Source organism: Oncorhynchus clarkii, chromosome 22, assembly GCF_045791955.1.
Source record: "Oncorhynchus clarkii lewisi isolate Uvic-CL-2024 chromosome 22, UVic_Ocla_1.0, whole genome shotgun sequence".
NCBI classification, from domain to species: Eukaryota; Metazoa; Chordata; class Actinopteri; order Salmoniformes; family Salmonidae; genus Oncorhynchus; species Oncorhynchus clarkii.
In genome coordinates, this window is record NC_092168.1 from 8,246,340 (window position 1) to 8,271,629 (window position 25,290).

The window sequence follows — 25,290 nt, forward strand, 5'->3', positions numbered from 1 at the left end:
AGACCAGAGAATCTTGTTTCTCATGGTCTGAGAGTGCTTTAGGTGCCTTTTGGCAAACTCCAAGCTGGCTGTCATGTGCCTTTTACTGGCGAGTGGCTTCTGCCTGGCCAATCTACCATAAAGGCCTGATTGTTGGAGTGCTCCAGAGATGGTTGTCCTTCTGGAAGGTTCTCCCATCTCCACAGAGGAACTCTGGAGCTTTGTCAGAGTGACTATCAGGTTCTTGGTCAATTCACGACGAAGGCTCTTCTCCCCCGATTGCTCAGTTTGGCCAGGCAGCCAGCTCTAGGAAGAGTCTTGGTGGTTCCAAACTTCTTACATTTAAGAATGATGGAGGCCACTGTGTTCTTGGGGACCTTCAATGCTGCAGAAATGTTTTTGTACCCTTCCCCAGATCTGTGCCTCGACACAATCCTGTCTCTGAGCTCTATGGACAATTCCTTCGACCTCATGGATTGGATTTTGCTCTGACATGCACTGTCAACTGTGGGACCTTATATAGACAGGTGTGACTTTCCAAATCATGTCCCATCAATTTAATTTACCACAGGTGGACTCCAATCAAGTTATAGAAACATCTCAAGGATGACCAATGGAAACAAGATGCAGCCAAGCTCAATTTCGAGTCTCATAGCAAAAGGGCTGAATATATATATATATGTAAATAAGATATGTTTTTATTTTCAATACATTTGCAAACATTTCTAAAAAACCTATGTATGCATAATGTAGGCTACTTGCCGTCTTTATAACCTAAACTTAATATACAACAGTGCAAATACTTTTGGGAAGAAATACATTTGAATGTCAAATTGTGGACTGGTACAAGACTTTTGGGTGTGTGACTTGATGTCAACATTTAATAGTAGCTTCAACCTCCTTATGGGAGGGTGCTGTCAAGTTGGCAACTCTCAGTGGCATTTCCCTTCATTAAAAAGTAACAACCATGTATGTATATATAAATAAAAACGGTGTGGATGATATCATATCTAGATAGAGTCTATGTGGCACTGAGTTGGATGTTCATATTCATTCTTCACCTGGAAATCACTGACCCTGTGTGTCCCAAATGGCACCCTATTCCCTATGTAGTGAACTACTATAGACCAGGAACATTTGGGACACCGCCATGTCTGCTCTCCTATATAATGACATGTTAATAAGGTGTACAATTAAGATTTATTTAAGATTAAAATTGAACTCTGACATTTATTGCAAAGCAATACGTCTTTCTTTAGAGTGTTGAAACAGAGTCACTGTTTTGATTATATTGTAAGAAAAACACATTAACTCTACAACAATGTGTTTTGTATTGTAATCACGTTTATAAAAAGCACTCTCTCATCCCTCCAAAATTCCATTTATAATTACATCCAAATACTTACCCAAGTAATAATGCTTGTTAACAAAACACATCAAAAAAGATTGAGCAATAATACACCCACACACTGCACTCTCTCGCTAAAACATTTATGTTAAGACCGCAAAGCTGCCCGAGCTTTGTCCAAGATGTCCTTCCTCATCTTTGGATAATTGGGGTGAGCATCCAAAACCTAAACAAAACATGAATATTTAGTTTATGCATATGATGTTATTCAATGACAACACGTAAACAAAAATCTAATTTTTACACACTTATTTCAACATAGATAACATGTGAAGCTATGATTTCAACTTACCTTATGACAGACATCTATGGCATCAACATGCCTCTTTGCTTTCAGGTAGTTGAATGCAAGCTTGTATCCTGGGACAAAAACATACTACTATTCATAGACTGTTGTATATTTACATGATAAAAAAAAAAAAACGAATGGCAGCATGTACAAGATGTCCTTAAACATACCTATCGTGGGGTTCGTTTGATTGCCATATTTCCAAGCCATTTCATAGTTCAGCGCTGCATCTCGGAATGCCTGCTCCTTCTCCATAATGTAGCCCATGTATTCATAAGCTTTACAACATGACTGTGAAAATTAACAATGACTGTTACCGTGAGTGACTCAAACTCATTCCGGATACATTTTTGATCAAGGGTATGCATTGACCTTATTATGACGAAGGCACCTCTTCAAGAGGTCCCCGGCCATGTCATATTTCCCTGTCTGGATGTAGATGTCGGCCAGGAGCAGCCAGCTCTTCTCAAACTCGTCAGCGTCAACAATGCTCCAGTTCATCTTAGCTACGCGTTTGAGCTGGTTCCTGGCTCGAGGGGTTTGTTTGAGAATCATGTAGGCTGTCGCCATGGCTAGCAGTGCAGGCACATGGTCCTTCTAAGTTAAAACAGAGAGCCTTGGTTAGTTAGGTGTCGTTTTACAGCGAATCAGGTCTAACATTTCCCTCTATTTCTGTGAAGTAGACAAGAGTATCCAAAAATGCAAACAAAGGTTTCCTTGTCAGCAAGGAGGATTCAATTTGCGTAACAGGATATTATCTTACACAAGTTATCTTACTATGTTAAAGACATAGCAAGTTACTCAATAAACAAGCTGTTAAGGAAACCTCCAAAGTCAGCATCAAGAAAGTGTAAAGCAAAGAGAAAGCCTAAGATAATGCACCCGCGTAGTGATGTTAGATTTGCTAAGGGTGTGGGTGTGTGTGCACACTTATGTACACCATCTGGAGTTGACTTACCTCATTGTTTGCAATCTCTGTGAAAACATTCAGGGCTTTCTCGACGTTGGCTTTCTGCTTGGTGGCCAGAAAGCAGTAGTTCTCTAGGATCCGTAGTTGGACGTGTCCACCGGCTGTCTGGGGCTTTAACTCCTTCAAGAGCTTCTCTGCTGTTCTCACGGCGAGCTGCTCTGACTCCTGCTTCTCAGTAGAGTTCCTGAGCATAGATGAAAATGGAAAAGGAAGTGCATTTACATCAATGACAGCCAGATAAATGAGCAAGTATAACATGGACATAAGGATTTGTGTTTTAGCTGAGATATACACTGAGTGTACAACACATTAAGAACACCTTCCTAATATTGAGTTGCACACCCCACCCCCCCTTTGCCCTCAGAACAGCCTCAATTTGTCGGGGCATGGACTCTACAAGGTGTCGAAACCGTTCCACAGGGATGCTGGCCCATGTTGACTCCAATGCTTCCCACAGTTGGCTGGATGTCCTTTGGGTGGTGGACCATTCTTGATACATGCAGGAAACTGTTCATCGACACTGATTGAAGTGGATTTAACAAGGGACATCAATAAGGGATCACAGTGTTCACCTGGATTCACCTGGTCAGTCTATGTCATGGAAATAGCAGGTGTTCCTAATGTTTTGTACACTCAGTGTATCGTCACTGTAAGCATAAAAAAAACAACATCCCCACAGCTAATATTCAGCTGTTCATTGAAATACATAGCTGAATGGAACTCCATGTTTCTCAGGCAAAAAGTAAATCCACCTCCAAGAAAGGTGAAATGCGATAGACCATATGACTGGACAGGAAATAGAATGCGTCAACTGAATGTTAAATGTGTTTCCTGTCATATATTTTGTCTGTATTGTCTACTTGTTGAATGTTTGTGAAGTTTTGATTTGTGGTTATTTGTAATGTCTTGTTAATTGGTGTTAGACCCCAGGAAGACTAGCTAGCGTTACGGCGTTAGCTAATGGGGATCCTAATAAAAATTACAAAAATGACAAATTACTGCACATGTAACACACCCCATGTCACCATCTAGGTTCTCAAAGACTTCTCCTCCCATGGTGTCATTGTCTGGGTTAAGACAGATCTCAATCATGTTGTACACAGCATTCTGACCCCAGTCGTTGTCTTTCCGTGCCTTGTTGAAGTGTCGCAACCCATCATTGGGTTCACCTGTGTACCTGGGTACGAAATACAACTTAATTATTTAAAAAAGACACCATAATCAATCTAGCTAAAGATACTTTTGACTAATGCACTTACCACAGATAAAGTCCTTTGCAGTAGTTAAACCCAGGGTCAAACTTTGCCCTGGAGGAATGTTTTTCAGCCATCTCCAGAAACCTGGGAACTTCCTCTAACTTCCCAGCTCTCCTCAGCAGGTCGATTAGACGTGACAGCGTTGGGTAGTTGTCTGGCAGGAACATATGGGAAAGACATTACTTCCCTTCCAGGGGAGGTCAAATCAGCAGTGTATATTTACATTGAGGTTCTTACGCTTCCTTTTCAAGCTTTACAAATCTCCATTGAAATTCTATTTCAGGGGGGAAGTTGTGTATTCAGACCTAAGAGAAACAGAGCCCTGTCACACCTGGTTTGCGCTCCAGTAGCTGCTGAAAGTGGAAAACGGCTTGCTCATAGTCCTGCTTCCTGAACATCAGGTCAGCCATCATCTACGAGGAAACAGAGAAGTTCGGAAAACAATCAAGTTTTACAATAGGATTTTCATTTGGGACTTGACAGAAATGGAATATAAATAGAACTAACCAGTGTTGCATCTTCATTGACCTGGTCACTCTTCAGAAGGACACTGCATTGCTGTTGGCAGCCATCCACATCATCTAAAGTGAGGTACAACCGCGCCAGCTCCAGCATCACCTGGTAACAATGAAAGCATTCAATTGAATTCAACTTTGTTAACCAATTACCTTCTAACATCATAATTATAATACCATTTCCTATGCGCAAATGTTGCAGTATGCCTTCCTGGCATTAAACATACATTTACACATTCATAAAAATATATTTGAATGCAATTATAAACATTTAGTGATTATAAACATGATAAACTACTGTAATATGCAAATTCGCAAATACAAAAACTACATAGAAAGAAAGGGATGCTGGGGATTCACAAATACAGCTGCAGGGAGCACACACTGAAGGCTTGATTCAGCTGCACCGACCTTGCCATCACTCTCACAATAGACAAGAGCTTCTTTGTAGAATTTCACTGCTCTCTCATAGCCTCTAAGACTCGTGTAGTGTTTAGCGATCTCGCCACAGATCTCTGCAGCGAGCTGCTTCTGCATGGAGACAGCGTCTGGCTGCTCCAACTGCACACGCTTCAACACCTTGGCCTGCACATCCCGGGCCTAAAAGAAAACACAAGTCTGAGTTCAGAGCATAGCTAAGAAATAGCAATGTTGTGAATTATGCATGTATTTTAGAGGAGACAGATTTTCAATCTTAGAAATTATCATAATAATATATTTCAGTTATTTTAGTTTCTCTCATTGCTTAGCATAATGGCTTTTACAATATCAGAATACTTACTCGTTGCAAGGAAAGTAAAGCATCCTCGTTTTTGTCAACCTTGCCTTGGATCTTGGCCAACAGGACCAGATAGCGACAATCATCGGTTAGCAACGGCAGCTCATTTACTAGACAAAACAACACAAGGCAACAAGTGAGAAGTCGGAAAAGCACTACATAAGTAACTATGTATTATCATTGTTATTTATGACCAGCAACAAAATTGTAGCAATGATGTCCAGCTTACCTGGGTCATGGGCGAGAGCCTCTTGTAAAACTTTCTCGCACCTCTCGTACTGTCTCATCTTCATTAGCAGTTCAGCCAGGTCATATCGCAGGAAGTTCTGCTGCTCAGTCTTCAGAGCAGCTTCATAGTAATTGATTGCCTGTGAATAACAGCGGTGAAACATACAGCTATTGACTACTATAGATTGATATTTGAATGTTTTTTTTCTTACAGGCCTGCTACACTGGACACGTAACTTTTGCAAAGCCTAACATGATGACCAAACCGCTCGAGTGCGTGCGCCATCGCGCTCATGTAGATTTTGTTCCAACCACACCAGACGTGATCAGGACACGTAAGTTGAAATATAGAAATGAACTCGGAACCAAGTCTATTAATTTGGGGACAGGTCAAAAAGCATTAAACATTTATGGAAATTTAGCTAGCTAGCTTGCTGTTGCTAGCTAATTTGTCCTGGGATATTAACATTGCGTTGTTATTTTACCTGAAATGCACAAGGTCCTCTACTCTGACAATTAATCCACTGAAAAAAATGGTAAACTCAAATCAAATCAAATTTTATTTGTCACATACACATGGTTAGCATATGTTAATGCGAGTGTAGCGAAATGCTTGTGCTTCTAGTTCCAACAATGCAGTAATAACCAACGAGTAATCTAACCTAACAATTCCACAACAACTACCTTATACACACAAGTGTAAAGGGATAAAGAATATGTACATAAAGATATATGAATGAGTGATGGTACAGAACGGCATAGGCAAGATGCAGTAGATGGTATCGAGTACAGTATATACATATGAGATGAGTAATGTAGGGTATGTCAGGATTATATTAAGTGGCATTGTTTAAAGTGGCTAGTGATACATTTTTTACATAAATTGTCCATTATTAAAGTGGCTGGAGTTGAGTCAGTATGTTGGCAGCAGCCACTCAATGTTAGTGGTGGCTGTTTAACAGTCTGATGTCCTTGAGATAGAAGCTGTTTTTCAGTCTCTCGGTCCCTGCTTTGATGCACCTGTACTGACCTCGCCTTCTGGATTATAACGGGATGAACAGGCAGTGGCTCGGGTGGTTCTTGTCCTTGATGACCTTTATGGTCTTCCTGTGACATCGGGTGGTGTAGGTGTCCTGGAGGGCAGGCAGTTTGCCCCCGGTGATGCGTTGTGCAGACCTCACTACGCTCTGGAGCCTTACGGTTGAGCAGTTGCCATACCAGATACAGCCCGACAGGATGCTATCGATTGTGCATCTGTAAAAGTTTGTGAGTGCTTTTGGTGACAAGCCAAATTTCTTCAGCCTCCTGAGGTTGAAGAGGCGCTGCTGCGCCTTCTTTACCACGCGGTGTGTGTGGGTGGACCAATTCAGTACTGTCCCGTCGATGTGGATAGGGAGGGGTGTGCTCCCTCTGCTGTTTCCTGAAGTCCACGATCATCTCCTTTGTTTTGTTGACGTTGAGTGTGAGGTTATTTTCCTGACAACACACTCCAAGGACCCTCACCTCCTCCCTGTTGGCCATCTCGTCATTGTTGGTAATCAAGCCTACCACTGTAGTGTCATCCGCAAACTTGATGATTGAGTTGGAGGCGTGCATGGCCACGCAGTCATGGGTGAACAAGGAGTACAGGAGTGGGCTCAGAACGCACCCTTGTGGGGCCCCAGTGTTGAGGATCAGCGGGGTGGAGATGTTGTTACCTACCCTCACCACCTGGGGGCGGCCCGTCAGGAAGTCCAGTACCCAGTTGCACAGGGCGGGGTCGAGACCCAGGAATAGCTACACTGTTTGTTTTCGGCCATGTTTCCAGTCACCTTGCCCTGGTTAAAAGCAGTGGTTCGCGCTTTCAGTTTCGCACGAATGCTGCCATCAATCCACGGTTTCTGGTTTGGGAATGTTTTAATAGTTGCTGTGGGTACGACATCGCCGATGCACTTGCTAATAAACTCGCTCACCGAATCAGCGTATTTGTCAATGTTGTTGGACGCAATGCGGAACATATCCCAATCCACGTGATTGAAGCAGTCTTGAAGCGTGGAATCAGATTGGTCGGACCAGCGTTGAACAGACCTGAGCGCAGGAGCTTCCTGTTTTAGTCTCTGTCTATAGGCTGGGAGCAACAAAATGGAGTCGTGGTCAGCTTTTCTGAAAAGAGGGCGGGGGAGGGCCTTATATGCATCGCGGAAGTTAGAATAACAATGATCCAGGGTTTTTACCAGCCCTGGTTGCACAATCGATATGCTGATAGAATTTCTTGTTTTTAGATTAGCCTTGTTAAAATCCCCAGCTACAATGAATGCAGCCTCAGGATATGTCGTTTCCAGTTTACATAGAGTCAAATAAAGTTCGTTCAGGGCCATCGATGTGTCTGCTTGGGGGGGAATATATACGGCTGTGATTATAATCGAAGAGAATTCTCTTGGTAGATAATGCGGTCGACATTTGATTGTGAGGAATTCTAAGTCAGGTGAACAGAAGGACTTGAGTTCCTGTATGTTGTTATGATCACACCACGTCTCGTTAATCATAAGGCATACCCCCTCGTCCCTCTTCTTACCAGAAAGATGATGGTTTCTGTCGGCGCTATGTGTGAAGAAAGCAGCTGGCTGTACCGACTCCGATAGCGTGTCTCGAGTGAGCCATGTTTCCGTGAAGCAAAGAACATTACAGTCTCTGATGTCTCTCTGGAAGGCAACCCTTGCTCGGATTTCATCAACCTTGTTGTCAAGAGACTGGACATTGGCGAGTAGTATGCTCGGGAGTGGTGCGCGATATGCCCGTCTCCGGAGCCTGACCAGAAGACCGCTTCATTTGCCCCTTTTACGGCGACGTTGTTTTGGTTCGCCGGCTGGGTTCCGATCCATTGTCCTGGGTGGTGGGCAAAACACAGGATCCGCTTCGGGAAAGTCGTATTCCTGGTCGTAATGATGGTCAGTTGACGTTGCTCTTATATTCAGTAGTTCCTCCCGACGGTATGTAATGAAACCTAAGATTACCTCGGGTACCAATGTAAGAAATACCACGTAAAAAAAACAAAATACTGCATAGTTTCCTAGGAACGCGAAGCGGCCATCTCTGTCGTCGCCGGAAGAATGATTCTAGTAAGAAGAACGTTTCTAGTAATCTCTCCTCCTTCAGGCTTCTTCTTCTTCTTTGGACTTTATATGGCGTTTGGCAACCAACTTTAAGATGCATTACCACCGCCAACTGGACTGGAGTGTGGATCTCAGTTCATCTTTCAATCACTAACGTGGGAATATGCTCCTAAAAACAAATGAGGAGATGGGAGAGGCGAGACTTGCATTGATCAAGCATCACAAATAGAACCAAGTTCTATTTTAGAGCCTGGCTACGCAGATGCGTGCGAGCAGTGTGAGTCCAATGATTGAAGAACATGTATGTGTACATTTATTTTGCAACGCACACAATACGGGCAGTGTGGTCAGCATGTAAGACACTCCAATTTATTTCCAAGAAACCTGGTCATAAGGAGCGCAGCTGTGAGACGATTGCGTAAAATTACGCTCTGGTTTTATTTGTAATAATTTGACGTGCTTGCGCGGCAAAAATGTACACATCCAGTGTAGTAGCTACTGTTTTCCCAACGCCTCAGTGTAGCTCCCCAGTTAGTATACAGACCTTGACGTAATTGTGAGTCTTGACGAGAGCTTTCCCAATCTTGCTGGCCAGAGCTCCATCTTTGGGGTTTTTCTTCAGAGCCTGTTCGTAGATCTCAATGGCCTTCTCTGGCTGCAGATAAACGGACTTGACTTAGTGACATTTAGCTGTACCGAACATTAACTGTGATGATTCAACATTCCACAGTGAGGGAGTCATGAAGGAAGATATAAGCACAATGCACAGATGTTTACTCTTTATAAATATATGCATGAATTAATAAAACACTGCATAATACTACTTCCTATGAACACACTACTGTAAAAGACCCCAAAACCCTGCAAGCCTTGCATTGCCTCGTTTTGGGCAACAACGAGATGAATCGATATTCAATTTCATACCCACCTCTTGGATATTCACATAAGCATCCCCAAGTAAAAGATATGTATGAGGACTCGGCAGCTTCTCTACTAATTCTCTGAGGAAAGACAGGAAAAATATCAGATAGAATATCAAAAATGTCTAGAATAAGATTAAATCACATTATACAGACATGGGTCTGCTCTGCTCTGAGGTTCACTCATCCTTAATGGCTTCCCAGCGGTGTCTCTGTGTGGAAAATTCTGTCAACACATGTATAGTATCAGAGATGAGGTGATGGGCCTTCGGCTCACTTTTAGACACTGCAGGCAGCTTTGCATATTACAGCCTTGCTGCATGAGTGGATAAAGTTTAACATTTACACTTGATTTGCTGTGAACTTGTGGCCTGCATACTGTTATGGACTGACTGCTGCTATGGCATGGGTGGGTGGGCTGACACAGCAATGGGGGATGTGGTTAGTACACTGAATAAGAGACGTGGTTTCAAGAAATAACAAACTATTTGTTACCCTAAGCTACATGTCAAACACCATTAGTGAACAGTTTGTGTGCCTAACTGTCAGACTATAGCCTTTTTTATAATGCCGTGTTGTTCCTCACCTGTAACAACTGGCATAAAGGCGCTTCTCTTTCCTGTGAGTCAGATATATGTCGGCCATCTTCTCCTTGGCCTGGATATAGTAGGGCTGCTCAGGGGTGATGTTTCTGAGCATGCTCAGGGCAAGCTCGGTGTCGCCACGCAGCAGAGCCAGGTCAGCATTGGCGATGGTGACACGCAGCTCCTCAGGAGTGCCCGAGAACTCGTTGATGGCGTCTTGCATCACTTTGGCGGCTTCGTGCTGAAACGTCAAACCCACGTTCATGAATCAGACTTTACTGTTCAACACTGGGCAACGACATGACTGAGACAAAAGAGAATGGACAAACACTACCGGGAATGTAAGTACAATAAAATATGGAGGATCTGCATTTCATGAGTACCTGGAAAGTACACAGTTCCTAGAAAGGTGGGCATAACTCAAGATATATTGAATAATACTCTGTTGCTGAGCTTGTTCTCTCCATGGTCCCTTACCTGTTCTCCGTTGAGCCAGAGGGCCTCGGCGAGTTCAAGGAACACGGACACACAGTCAGCAGAGCTCAGCTCCACCTTCTTGTTCTTGGATTTGGCTGAGGCACCGGCCCTGCGGACCCCCGGCAGGATCATGGCCATCTGCAGAGTCTGGATGGCCTCTTGGAGCTCTCCCATCTTCTTCTGGGCCTGGGCCTTTATAAGGTGATACACAGGGTGCTCTCGGACCTGGCAGGGAGCAGCACACAGAGCTATTAGAGGATGGATGTTCCCATAACAGTTCTGTTTGATCTAATACCACGTTCATCTGGAATGCTGTTCTTACCGCAAAGTTGTGACTGAGGCAAAGCTCCAGAGACTGGGAGGAGAGCTTGTAGTTGCCTTGTAAGAGGTGGATCTGTGCCATGAGCAGGTGGGCCTCAGCATGGGAGGGACACTGGTCCAGGCAGTGTTGGAGGCTGCTCTGAGCAGAGTCAATGTCACCTAAAGGACATCAGCATTGCCATCAAACCCATTAATTGTTGTCATCCATGTTGAGAACAACTTGGCATGAAAACAGAGCAGAATTGTGTCACATGCAATTCAGTTGAAACTCACCAGACTGAAACCTAACTTTGGCCAATAGGAAGACACCTTGTAGGAGTCCAGGTACTATCTTGACCACAGTGTCCAACACAGAGGCACAGTGTTGGAGCTGAGGGGCAGGAGGCTGGCCCTGGGCTGGAGGCTAACACACACGTGATACCGATGGTTATCTCTATGATCAAGACCACAATGAATGACACGACGGGGGCTACAAATCTATTTACAACCTGTGACAACGTCTTTGTATCGTTTGTTAAACCCAGTAAATGTGGTGTCAAAAATTACTGACAGTAATCTCTATAAATGCGTCTGTAGATATGCAAAGCCCTCTCCTCTTCTCTCCTCTCCTTATCTTATCTTACCCTATAATAAAACCTTAAAATATGTATTGAACAAATGTATCCATAGACATCTCTCTCCAGACTGACCTTAGCAGGACAGAGTGCTATGTACTCCTTGACGATCTCCAGCAGGAAGTCAGGGTTGAGCTTCTCAAAGTAGTCCACCCCCAGCGGCAGGCCCTGCAGTGTGGAGAAGTGAGTGTCCACGGCATCATTCAGCAGGTTGGTGACCTCATCCTGTGACCTGCGTTTCTTCACAGCCAGCATGGCGCGCAGGTACAGCAGCTCCTGACAGAGAGGAAAGAGCAAGCCAAGGGTGTCAACAGGTTCACACAACAGTATTCAGCTCAGTAGGGCAGCTCTAACACAACATGGTTTATAGGACCAAGGTACAGCGAGCGTGCCAAATGGCACCCTATTACCTATATAGTGCACTACTTTTGACCAGAGCGCTATGGGCCTTTATAGTGCACTAGAAAGGGAATAAGGTGCCATTTGGAATGTACCCAGAGTCCCCCTTATAATACTTAAGACACACAGGACAAGCTGTTACTCAGTGGTTACTTATCCAAGCTGATGTCACTGTTAAGGGCTTAGCAAACACAGGAAAGCCCACACATTTCTAAAGAACTACCATTACCTAAACAAAAAGCTGTCCAAAAGGCTACAAAGCTTCACTAGATGACCAAACACTAGATATTAATGTCAAAAGTAGAATTAGAAATATAATTACTTTGGCAAGGCCATTGAACTGGATTGAACAGAGCAATATCTCTCTATCAGCCTTACCCCTGATTTCCCAATAGACTGTTGGATCTCTGTGAGAAACTCCAGCTGTTGCTCTGCATCCTCCAAGTTTCCCTCGATCAGCTGGCACCTGATAATACCTGGAAATACAGATCAGATGTTTTTACAATCTACATCTAAAGGATTTACAACTTAATTATTTGTTTATAGCTGGTTTATAATATTATAATGAAGAATAAACGTTACCAAATTCTACATAGAGTTGATGTCGGAAGTTTACATACACCTTAGACAAATACATTTAAACTCAGTTTTTCACAATTCCTGACATTTAAACCTAGTAAAAATTCCCTGTCTTAGGTCAGTTAGGATCACCACTTTATTTTAAGAATGTGAAATGTCAGAATAATAGTTGAGATTTATTTAAGCTTTTATTTCTTTCATCACATTCCCAGTGGGTCAGAAGTTCACATACTAATTGAGTGTATTTGGTAGCATTGCAATTTCATATCCTTGAAATTGTTTAACTTGGGTCAAACGTTTTGGGTAGCCTTCCACAAGCTTCCCACAATAAGTTGGGTGAATTTTGGCCCATTCCTCCTGACAGAGCTGGTGTAACTGGGTCAGGTTTATAGGCCTCCTTGCTCACACATACTTTTTCAGTTCTGTCCACAAATGTTCTATAGGATTGAGGTCAGGGCTTTGTGATGGCCACTCCAATACCTTGACTTTGTTGTCCTTAAGCCATTTTGCCACAACTTTGGAAGTATGCTTGGGGTCATTGTCCATTTAGAAGACCCATTTGTGACCAAGCTTTAACTTCCTGACTGATGTCTTGAGATGTTACTTCAAAATATCCACATTTTTCTACCTCATGACACCATCTATTTTGTGAAGTGCACCAGTCCCTCCTGCAGCAAAGCACCCCCACAACATGATGCTGCCACCCCTGTGCTTCACGGTTGGGATGGTGTTTTTTCGGCTTGCAAGCCTCCCCATTTTTCCTTCAAACATAACAATGGTCATTAAGGCCAAACAGTTCCATTTTTGTTTCATCAGACCAGAGGATAGTTTTCCAAAAAGTACAATCTTTGTTCCCATGTGCAGTTGCAAACCGTAGTCTGGCATTTTATAGCGGTTTTGGAGCAGTGGCTTCTTCCTTGCTGAGCGGCCTTTCAGGTTAGGTCGATATAGGACTTGTTTTACTGTGGATATAGATACTTTTGTACCCGTTTCCTCCAGCATCTTCACAAGGTGCTTTGCTGTTGTTCTAGTAACCGAAGATTGAGTCCCTGAGCTGACAAGGTGAAAATCTGTCATTCTGCACCTGAACAAGGCAGTTTACCCGCTGTTGCTAGGCTGTCATTGAAAATAAGATATTTTTCTTAACTGACTTGCCTAGTTAAATAAAGGTAAATAGATACCCTTATTATTAGGAACCTGGTTGCAGTTCCTATGGCTTCATTAGAAATTGGTCTATGTTTTTCTTTTGAGAAATGAAGAAGTAGTGCTATTCATTCCATGTGTCACTGATGGCCCCTACTATTTCTGTGCACGTGAACAGGAGCGCGCTCCGTGTTATTTTTCTTTGGTATTGGAAACAGATTATCCCGTCTTAAATTTGATCGATTATTTACATTTTAGCATACCCAAGGTTGGATTAGGAACGTTGTTTGAAATGTTTGGACCAAGTTTACAGGTAACTTATTAGATACTTTGTAGTCATATTGGGCGAGTTGTAACTGGTGTATTTATGAATCAAACGCGCTAAATAAATTGACATTTTGGGGATATAAAGAAGGAATTTATCAAACAAAACGGCCATTCATTGTGTCACTGAGACATTTGGGATTGCAAAAAGAATATCTTCAAAAGGTAAGGCATTTATTATATCGTTATTTCTGACTTTTGTGTCCTCAGATAATCGCATGGTCTGCTTTCGCCGTAAAAGCTTTTTGAAATCTGACACAGCGGCTGGATTAACAAGAAGGTAAGCTTTATTTTGATGTATTACACTTATATTTTCGTGAATGTTTAATATTGATATTTCTGAAGTTTGAATTTGGCGCTCTGCAAATTCACTGGATGTTGTCAAATCGATCCCGCTAAAGGGATTGGCGCGTGAAGGGATCACTACGAGGTTAAAAAAAGGTCAAATAAAATAAAATACATTTGCATTTTTCACACCAAAGTAAGTTTATCTCTAGTAGACAGAACGCGTCTTCTTCAAATCAAATCAAATTTTATTTGTCACATACACATGGTTAGCAGATGTTAATGCGAGTGTAGCGAAATGCTTGTGCTTCTAGTTCCGACAATGCAGTAATAACAAGTAATCTAACTAACAATTCCAAAACTACTGTCTTGTACACAGTGTAAGGGGATAAAGAATATGTACATAAGGATATATGAATGAGTGATGGTACAGAGCAGCATAGGCAAGATACAGTAGATGGTATCGAGTACAGTATGTACAAATGAGATGAGTATGTAAACAAAGTGGCATAGTTTAAAGTGGCTAGTGATACATGTATTACATAAGGATACAGTCGATGATATAGAGTACAGTATATACGTATGCATATGAGATGAATAATGTAGGGCACATATGTCAGAGTCAAGGCCCGCGGGCCACATCCGGCCCGCAAGAAGGTTTTTTACGGCCCCTGGGATGATCTTGATTTATTATTAGAACCGGCCCGCAGCAAGCCGGCAGCCCGCAGATCTTTTACACGCACCAATACTACATTTCCCACAATGCAAAGGTGACGCACCGAGCAGTAGGCTGCTTCATTTCAATATTTATTGGCACAGCAGTCGTCAGCATCACAGTAAAATTAACTTTCAGATACCCATCAAAAATGGCAAAACGGAAGATGGATACTGAGAACCGGGGGTTTCAAACAAGGTGGGAGTCGGAGTATATGTTCACGAAGGTAGCTGGAAAACCTGTGTGTCTTCTGTGTGGAGAAAGTGTGGCGGTACTGAAAGAGTATAATCTGAGACGACATTATGAAACGAAACACGCGGACAAAAACAAGAATATGGACATGGAACAAAGGCTACAAAAGGCAGAGGAATTAAAACGAGGCCTCAAATCTCGACAGGCTCTGTTCAAAAAAGCCAAATCACAAGGCCAGGCTGCTGTCAAGGCCAGTTTTATTTTGGCAGAAGAGATCGCTAAATCAGCCCGGCCATTTACGGAGGGGGATTTCATCAAAAACTGCATGATTAAAGTTTGTGACGAAGTTTGCCCAGAAAAAAGGCAACTCTTTTTAAATGTGAGTCTGAGCAGAAACACCATTGCCGAGAGAGTAGACCAGTTGTCCATCAATCTAAAAGAGCAGCTTGTGAAAAAGGGAAAAGATTTTATTGCATATTCCTTGGCTGTGGATGAGAGCACCGACATTTCTGACATTGCCCAGTTGTCAATTTTCATCCGCGGAGTGGACTCCAACCTAAGCGTGACAGAGGAGTTTTTGGCTTTACGTCCTATGCATGGCACAACTACGGGGCATGATTTGTATGAAGAGGTGTCAAGATGTGTAAATGAGATGGAGCTGCCTTGGGAAAAACTTGTGGGTTTGACAACCGACGGAGCACCTGCGATGTGTGGACACAGGAGCGGACTGGTGGCGAAGATACGGGAAAAGATGCAAGAGGAAAACGCGACAGGTGAGCTGACAGCTTATCATTGTATCATACACCAGGAAGCGTTGTGCGGTAAAGCCTTGAAAATGGAGCATGTAATGAGCATCATCACGCGCACAGTTAACTTTATCAGAGCCAAAGGTTTGAATCACCGCCAGTTCAAGGCATTTCTGACGGAGTTAGAAACGGAGCATGGTGATTTGCCTTATCACACAGAGGTGCGATGGCTAAGCCAGGGAAAGGTGCTTCAAAGATGTTTCGAGCTTCGTGAGGAGATTTGTCTGTTCTTGGACAGCAAAGGGAAAGACACAACACAACTCCGAGACGAAATGTTTCTGTGTGAAATGGCTTTTCTGTGTGACATTACGAGTCATCTGAATGCAATAAACTTGCAGCTGCAGGGTCGGGATCGTGTCATCTCTGATATGTACAGTACAGTGAAGGCATTTAAAACCAAACTGACTCTGTGGGAGACGCAGATGCGGAAAGAAAATTTGAGCCACTTTCCCAGCTGCCAGACCATGAAAGAGAAGCTCTCTACCAGTGCGTTCCCGAGCACACAGTTGGCTGATAAAATAGGTATGCTTGCCGCTGACTTTCGACGCCGATTTGCTGACTTTGAAGCACAAAAAAGCAGGTTGGAACTGCTCGGTAACCCATTTGCTGTTGACGTGGAAAGCTCACCACCAAACCTCCAAATGGAGTTGATTGACCTCCAATGCAATGATGCACTGAGGGCAAAATATGCGGCAGTGGGTGCTGCGGAGTTCGCCCGTTTCCTCCCCGGCACAATGCCCCAGCTGCGCATCCAGGCTGCTCAAACGTTGTCTATGTTTGGCAGCACATACCTGTGTGAACAACTGTTTTCTTTGATGAACCTGAACAAAACATCACACAGAAGTCGACTTACTGCTGAACACCTCCACTCAATTCTGAGGATTTCTTCAGCTCAGAGCCTTACCCCGAACATTGATGAACTTGTGGAAAAGATGGGACACCACCAAGTATCACCCTCAACCTCAAACAAGTGAACATTACTGTGCAATCACATATTTAGAGTTTTTACTCAGTTCAAGTTTAAAAGTTAAAATTTAATATTTGTTTTCACTGCATGTTACTTCTCCTTAAACAAAGTGTTGTTTTTGATTAATAGATTTTTGCACTTTATTTTTTTGTATTTCAATCCAATTATATTTTAAAAATATTTCAGTTGAGTGGATGATAGAAAATTGCTATTATTGTTTTTTCTTTGAAGTAAATTTAGCCCACTTTTGCTAAAATAGAAAATATAGTCTACTGATGGTGCCTTGAATACCGGTTTCTTTCATTTAATGTTCATGTTATGGGGATATTTATATAAAGGAAATTTGTCTTTTGTGTCTGTTGAAAATTAAAGATTACTGACAGAGCCATAAGAAAATATTGCTTTATTTATCTGATCATATTGTAATATATTTGTTAGGTTTTCAGTAGGTTCAATTAGGTTCACTAGACTATATGCGTCATTTAAAAATGTTTCAATGAACATTCGAACAGTCCGGCCCTCGTCTTGTAGCTGATTTTTTTATTTGGCCCTCCGTCCATTTGACTTTGACACCCCTGATGTAGGGTAAGTAACATTATATAAGGTAGCATTGTTTAAAGTGGCTAGTGATATATTTACATCATTTCCCATCAATTCCCATTATTAAAGTGGCTGGAGTTGAGTCAGTGTCAGTGTGTTGGCAGCAGCCACTCAGTGTTAGTGGTGGCTGTTTAACAGTCTGATGGCCTTGAGATAGAAGCTGTTTTTCAGTCTCTCGGTCCCAGCTTTGATGCACCTGTACTGACCTCGCCTTCTGGATGATAGCGGGGTGAACAGGCAGTGGCTCGGGTGGTTGATGTCCTTGATGATTTTTATGGCCTTCCTGTGACATCGGGTGGTGTAGGTGTCCTGGAGGGCAGGTAGTTTGCCCCCGGTGATGCGTTGTGCAGACCTCACTACCCTCTGGAGAGCCTTACGGTTGAGGGCGGTGCAGTTGCGATACCAGGCGGTGATACAGCCCGCCAGGATGCTCTCGATTGTGCATCTGTAGAAGTTTGTGTGTGCTTTTGGTGACAAGCCGAATTTCTTCAGCCTCCTGAGGTTGAAGAGGCGCTGCTGCGCCTTCTCCACGATGCTGTCTGTGTGAGTGGACCAATTCAGTTTGTCTGTGATGTGTATGCCGAGGAACTTAAAACTTGCTACCCTCTCCACTACTGTTCCATCGATGTGGATAGGGGGGTGTTCCCTCTGCTGTTTCCTGAAGTCCACAATCATCTCCTTAGTTTTGTTGACGTTGAGTGTGAGGTTATTTTCCTGACACCACACTCCGAGGGCCCTCACCTCCTCCCTGTAGGCCGTCTCGTCGTTGTTGGTAATCAAGCCTACCACTGTTGTGTCGTCCGCAAACTTGATGATTGAGTTGGAGGCGTGCGTGGCCACGCAGTCGTGGGTGAACAGGGAGTACAGGAGAGGGCTCAGAACGCACCCTTGTGGGGCCCCAGTGTTGAGGATCAGCGGGGAGGAGATGTTGTTGCCTACCCTCACCACCTGGGGGCGGCCCGTCAGGAAGTCCAGTACCCAGTTGCACAGGGCGGGGTCGAGACCCAGGGTCTCGAGCTTGATGACGAGCTTGGGGGGTACTATGGTGTTGAATGCCGAGCTGTAGTCGATGAACAGCATTCTCACATAGGTATTCCTCTTGTCCAGATGGGTGGAATACCTATGTGAGAATGCTGTTCATCGATTACAGCTCGGCATTCAACACCATAGTACCCCCCAAGCTCGTCATCAAGCTCGTCATCAAGCTCTTCCTGAGCGGTATGACGGCTGTGTTTTAATTTTAATTTAATTTTACCTTTATTTAACTAGGCAAGTCAGTTAAGAACAAATTCTTATTTTCAATGACGGCCTAGGAACAGTGGGTTAACTGCCTGTTCAGGGGCAGAACGACAGATTTGTACCTTGTCAGCTCGGGGATTTAAACTTGCAACCTTCCGGTTACTAGTCCAACACTAACCGCTAGGCTACCCTGCCGCCCCTGTGTGGTCCCATGCTGTTTATACTTGCGTACTATTGTTTGTACAGATGAACGTGGTACCTTCAGGCGTCTGGAAATTGCTCCCAAGGATGAACCAGACTTGTAAATTAGCCTATCAGAAGCTTCTAAAGCCATGACACCATTTTCTGGAATTTTCCATGCTGTTTAAAGGCACAGTCAACTTAGTGTATGTAAACTTCTGACCCACTGGAATTGTGATACAGTGAATTATAAGTGAAATAATCTGTCTGTAAACAGTTGTAAAAAATTACTTGTGTCATGCACAAAGTAGATGTCCTAACCGACTTGCCAAAACTATAGTTTGTTAACAAGACATTTGTGGAGTGGTTGAAAAACAAGTAGTAATGACTCCAACATAAGTGTACGTAAACTTCAGACTTCAACTGTAGGTACAGAATTACATGCATAGCTACATTACAGCTAAAAAGTTTGAGATCTACGGCATATGTCTAAACAATCAGGGAAGCCCGTCTCACCTGTCAAAGCCGAGACACTTGTTTCGTCCAGAGTCATGGCAGTCTTGTACCACTTCATAGCCTCTTTGATTCTTCCCTGCAGAACCAACTGGTAGCCCAGCTCTGTGGCCAGATCAGAATCCCCTTGGGCTTGGGAGAAGGCTCTGTCCACCATGATGTGAGTCTGCTGAATCACTTTCTCATTTCTTCCACACTAGCAAATGACAACAGAGTTAAGTCTTTGTGTATACCTCATGTCAGACATGCAATTGTCCTGGTTCAGGGACTGTAATGTCACAAGGTGAAGTGAAAGGGTTCTCGATCTCTTCAGAGGTGAAACCTAGTCACACTAGTTTCCATGTAAAAACATTAAGCATTAAACAAAAGCATTAAACACTGAATACAGTGTCTTATAAGCCCATGTGGGCTGGGCATCCTGAAGATGCAATATGCTCGACTAATAAATCAAATTAGTCTTACCACCCGTGTGAAAGCCAAGGACATCCTGTAGAAAAGGTCTGGGCTGTGAGGCTCTTGGGCGTCCAAGTTGCTGACGAGACTTGAGAGCATGTTTAGTGACTGCCAAAAGTAAAAAGGGTATCCCACTTGACCACGTACACATCATGGGAATCATTATGTACCATTCACACGTAGTTGTGTGGCAACAGGTTGAAGTGCATGCTATGTCTTTGCGGCAACTCTAGTTAGCAGCGGCTCACGAAACTACCTCCAACTTCCTTCATACTGGAAGCAGAGATATAAAAAAATGGTATCCGCGAGTTCATCTGACTCTAGGGAAATATATAAAGGGCTTCATTGCCAAAATCCCGAACCATCCTTTTAACTATTAATGTTTGGAAATTACCTCTGTGATGTCCCCCTCTCTGCATAAGGAGTGAAGAGCGAGCATTCTCAGGGCTTCTAGGTTGTTTTTATCCTTCTGCAAGAGCCTAGAATAGGACATGAAACATCTCTTTAATGATCAGCACTGTTTGATGCTAATGAAAATGTGGTGTTGTCAGAGTATTGTATTAGTTTCTTCCCATGATGGCTTATATGCCTGACAAGGCTGGAGGAAAGGGAGAGAAAATACAATCTAAGGAAGAACACCCACTTAGACAATGAGAAAAAAAAAAGAGAGTCGGACTGTGCACTGCATGTGTCCATTCCTGTTCAAAGAGCTATGACTCAGCAGGGCTAAACCAGTGGCTCTGGCCTTGGGCTTAGTCCCCTTAGAAACAGGCTCCACCTGAGTGATCCTCCTTCCTGCAGTTCATAGAACCTGGAGAAGTGCATCCTGGGAAACGTGTGGCTCTAGCGCTTCAGCTCAAAAGCCTTTTCATATTCCCTGGCTCTGGCTAGGGTCCAGCGGGCGAGCAGTCAGGAACAATGGCTCAGTCATTATGCCACTGGTTCCAGGCATCACGCTCCATTTTAATTTGCACTTCAATACGGGCCACTTGCAAAGGCTGGCTGGCTCGTTCTTTATATGGCTGCTATTGATTGACCAAATCCATCAATGAAAGTATTTATTTGATCCAAACAATTCTTTGCAAACTAAGATTAAAGCCAGCTATTATTTCCAGTGTCATTAGCTTAAGTAACAAGAAAACTGAAATTCTAGAGCAAAATCACCTCTAATATGAGATACTATACCTCTGTGCTGCATCTACAGTTTGCTCCCAGTCCTGCAGGGTCAATAGAAGCTTCATCTTCTTGATAAAGGCAGGAAGGAACCCAGGGAAACTAACAATCACTTGGTTGACTGTCTCCAATGCTCCAGAATAATTATGCCGATACTCATAGTAATGTGCCTGAAACCGATAAAATATCACAATGTATGGACATGTTGAGGGAAAGTAAAATGCATTGTTGTACATCTGTTTCAAAAGCTAATTACTCTACACAAAGAGCAAAAGATAGCAAGCTAACAATTGGTCTCACTGTATTACCACAGATAAGGCAACATAGAGCTTTGGCATTTCAAAACAGTCCATTCAATATTCAAGATATGGTACAAATTGAGAAACAGATTGTGTTAGTGAATAATAGACTCTGACATCCTAGTGAGGTTGTGGGATATAGAGAATCCAGCACAATGGGGGATTATCATTCAGGCACAATAACTAGGTGCCACATGAAATATGAGACGTGACAAAGACCTCAACAATGTCTCCAATATCTTAACATCTCTTCTCATTGCAAGTGAAGTAATCTATTCATGGCAACACAAGGGTTGTGTGCCTTTTTACCTTTCCCATCAGAGCAAAAATATCTGCTTTCTCTTTCAGGCCTTCATCAAAGTATTTCCCAGACTTCTTGGCATATGCATCCTTACCAGAGGTCAGATCTATCCAGCCTTTTAGGATAATCCCCTGAACAACAGACATTAATCCAAATGTTAGAAGGGTAGACAAATATAAATCAGAGTAGACCTCTACCTGGTTTTCAAGTAATTCCACTCAAAATGCTCCTAAAACAAATTCTCAAATAGCCTAGCGCTGACAAAGGCCGTCCCTAGGCAACCCTATAGTGCCCTAGAGTGGGCATAATTTCATCCATTTAACTGTTTGAGGTATGTATACAGTGACACTTGCAGACTTCGTAAGTTTTTGCAAATGCATTTTCAAAAAAATATATATATTTGAGAGAATTTGAGAGAAACACATATAACCAAACTCACTTCTCGGGAACCATTAGAGACTTTGATCATCCTCTCTATGTATTCCCTTGCTTTGTCATTTCGTCCCAGAAGCCAGAGGAACATCCCAGCGTAGTAGAGACCCTTAGGTGTTGCACTTTTACGGTCCTCTTTCACCTTGGCATCCAGTTCCTGAATGACATCTCGATCTGAAGTCAACATAAAAAGTGTATAGATTCAGCTACAGAAAAATACACAGAGAAGTAACCATGGATCAAGACAAATATGAGTTTACCTGGGTTTGGCCTTTTCTTTTCAGCAAAAACAAGAGCCATGAATGTACAGAGGGACATATCTCTTCTGTCTTTTATCGTCTCAAACTCATGGATGGCTTCCTGAATTTGATCTAAAACGAAACATATAAATCATTTGTATTTATTATGGATCCATATTAGCTGCTGACAAAATGAAGGCAGTTATAAAAAAAAAATGTAAAAACACACTGTGATTGATATTACATGAAACAGATATACAGGTCCAAAAGTATTTGGACAGTGACAGACTTTTTGTTGATTTGGCTCTGTACTCCAGCACTTTGGATTTTAAATGATACAATGACTATGAGGTTAAAGGGATACTTCGGTATTTTGGCAATGATGTCAGATGAATTCATGGATACCATGTTTATGTCTCTGTGTCCTGTATGAAGCAAGTTTGAGGTAGTTTTGTGAGACAATGCTAACTAGCGTTAGCACAATGACTGGAAGTCAATATTGTTATTTACAATAACAATACTCCAAAATGACGCGGGGGGTCTATGTACAAAAATGCTGCAATTTCTAAAAAGTGAACCTGATATGGATGAAAATACCCTATAACTAAAGCTGACAGTCTGCAATTTAACCTCATAGTTGTATCATTTCAAATCCAGAGTGCTGGAACATACAGCCAAAACAACAAATAATTGTGGACCTCCCTGTAGCTGCTTTGTTTAATTGTTTCAAACTAAGCAATGGAGTACTCATTGACCTTGCATCAGGGTGCCGTAGGCATGGAAAAAGCTGAAGATTGGATCATTGCTGAATTTCCTCTGTGCCACAGCTGCAGCATTTAATACATGATTGAAATACTTCTCGTGGCAATAGTAGTTGATCAAGGCCTGGGAACAAAAACATGAAATGTAGAGCTGTGATAGAAAATAGCTTAATTTATGGCAGAGATCAAAACCACAAAAACATTTCAGAAAATACCTGAGTAAATCAAAGTAGGCTGTAAACCAACATTGTGCTGATAAAAAAATAAAAACTCTTATGGAATGCAAACGGTCAGCATGACAATACTTGTCCGTAATATCCTCCATGTCCAAGTTGGCCTGTGTTACTGATATGAAGTCGTGTGTTTACTCAACAATGTAACCAATATGCTGATGAAGACCATTCATAACCTGAATAACCTAGGAGCTTAATCCTGAATGTTTTGCCCCTTATTCTGCGAGGATAAATAAATACCTTACACGTTTTTATGATAAATGTCACTTGCATGTCATCATAAACATCCTGCCTGGCGGATAAGGTTAACTGTGCGTTTTTCATTTCAGAACTTTGAAAGAACCACTGCAGCTTGACATTCTAAACAAGCTAAACAGGCTACACGGTGATGTGTTGCTTTATTGTATACATTGAGGTGAACATGTCTCAGTACAAATAGAAATTGGCTACAGTGCAACACGACAACACTTACCAGCATCGACTCTTCGTCCTCCACTTCTGCCATAATGTTTCACCTCAAACTGCAGCAATGAGATAGACCTTAAATGTTTAACTGAATACTGCGGTCACATGTACTCTTAAAAGGCAAGATAGAAACCGATTATAGCTACATTTTTTGCCATCTTACAAACACCAGTAAGCGTCTTTCGTTTACTTGACAACCACCGCCGCCATTTTTAAATTGTAGATGAAGTTGAAAATCATTGGTTTAACAATAATGTTTCACAAGGTGGCGCACCAAGCACGCTGAACGTAAAATACTGACCCCACCCGCATGCCGCGCTTGTGGCTCTTTGGCACAAAGGCTGTGAGAATAGGCTTGTAGCTAGCTACTTTGTGGTGTTTTCTCGTTTGGATAAAAGTGACCTAAGTTCCCATCTTCAATCTGTGACCCTTAAACCGATTCTAAGTGGTCGAGGTTTAAACTAGTTACCACAAAGTAAAAATGTCTATAACAATTCATGAAAACAACAATTTGAAGAAGATAAATTGTAGAAATAGGCGGGGTCTTTGACTTTTTGGCTGTGGTAACTAGTGACGACCAGTGGTCGAGTAGTGTAATTTCGTTCGTTGGCAAACGGAAGACGGTCCTTCCACAGTTTCATTAAAGACAGTACAGTATGAAGATAGACTAAAGCTGCTTGTCCAAAATAAATCCCCGATCACACTCGTAGGTGATGTCATGGCGACGTTGATTAGCTAAACTGGTACGTATAAATACGTCATCCGGTATGACGGTCTCTCGAACCGAATGCGCATGTGCAGGCCGTCAACTCAAAGGCACTTCTTCGATATAAAGTTGTTTTTGACGAAAATGAAAAACGTGAGGTTGGGGTAATAACATGTTGTACTAGCAAAGACATTGCCTCAAATCTAGGTTGTGCCTATAGATTTAGAGAAAATTAACAACTAAGGAAGAATTGTTCCTTTCTCTCATTGACTTCTCAAACCCCAGACCCCAGCCTGGTCTTGAAAGCGTTTTGAAAACCATGCACACGTTTAAAAACAACATGCTACTTATATGTTTTATTTATAGAATGTCTTGCACAACTAACTTCACTTGTTTTTAACCCTTTAAACATGTTTTTGGTGATCCCCTCTGTAAATGTAATTTGCCCGATGACACGTGAGAGGCGAATGAGGGTCTCAATTCATACATTTTCGTACACATTCTCTCTCCTTGCTGCCTTTCCTCGATTACTTTGGACCTTTTTCAAAAGTAGGCAAGAGAAAATATAAACGCAACATGCAACAATCTCAAATATTTGACTGAGTTACAGTTCATATAGGGAAATTGGTCAATTAAATAAATTAATAAGGCCCTAATCTATGGATTTCACTTGACTGGGCAGGGGTGCAACCATGGGTGAGCCTGGGAGGGCATAGGCCCACCCACTGGGGAGCCAGGCCCAGCCAATCAGAATGAGTTTTCCCCCACAAAAGGGTTTTATTACAGACAGAAATACTCCTCAACAACCCCACCTCCCCAGACGATCCCACAGGCGAAGAAGCCGGATGTGGAGGT

The 25,290-nt window shown here is 42.6% G+C and overlaps 1 protein-coding gene across 1 annotated transcript; it reads right to left on the bottom strand.

Moving 5' to 3' along the window:
• Nucleotides 1-1,303: 1,303 nt before the first annotated feature.
• LOC139380411 (tetratricopeptide repeat domain 21B) lies at nucleotides 1,304-24,387 on the bottom strand. Its single transcript, XM_071123063.1, has 29 exons — nucleotides 23,737-24,387; nucleotides 23,026-23,155; nucleotides 22,292-22,402; nucleotides 22,039-22,205; nucleotides 21,608-21,730; nucleotides 21,012-21,169; nucleotides 20,221-20,305; nucleotides 19,836-19,934; nucleotides 19,377-19,569; nucleotides 12,209-12,306; nucleotides 11,507-11,707; nucleotides 11,091-11,220; nucleotides 10,819-10,976; nucleotides 10,497-10,721; nucleotides 10,022-10,260; nucleotides 9,444-9,516; nucleotides 9,060-9,170; nucleotides 5,425-5,563; nucleotides 5,199-5,305; nucleotides 4,829-5,017; nucleotides 4,410-4,520; nucleotides 4,234-4,315; nucleotides 3,906-4,056; nucleotides 3,662-3,823; nucleotides 2,635-2,830; nucleotides 2,049-2,273; nucleotides 1,847-1,967; nucleotides 1,680-1,747; nucleotides 1,304-1,553 (listed from the first exon to the last, which is right to left on the bottom strand). Exons 1-29 carry the CDS (start codon nucleotides 23,767-23,769, stop codon nucleotides 1,476-1,478), a joined length of 3,963 nt encoding a protein of 1,320 aa, XP_070979164.1. The 5' UTR covers nucleotides 23,770-24,387; the 3' UTR covers nucleotides 1,304-1,475.
• Nucleotides 24,388-25,290: the final 903 nt, after the last annotated feature.

Excerpts from the sequence above, each read along its gene's own strand:
- LOC139380411 (XM_071123063.1), bottom strand. The coding sequence starts at position 23,769 with ATGGCAGAAGTGGAGGACGAAGAGTCGATGCTG. Across the intron at positions 12,307-19,376 it reads AAGTGTCTCGGCTTTGACAG|GTATTATCAGGTGCCAGCTG; the intron begins GTGAGACGGGCT and ends CTGTATTTCCAG. Across the intron at positions 1,554-1,679 it reads CCATAGATGTCTGTCATAAG|GTTTTGGATGCTCACCCCAA; the intron begins GTAAGTTGAAAT and ends TGTTTTGTTTAG.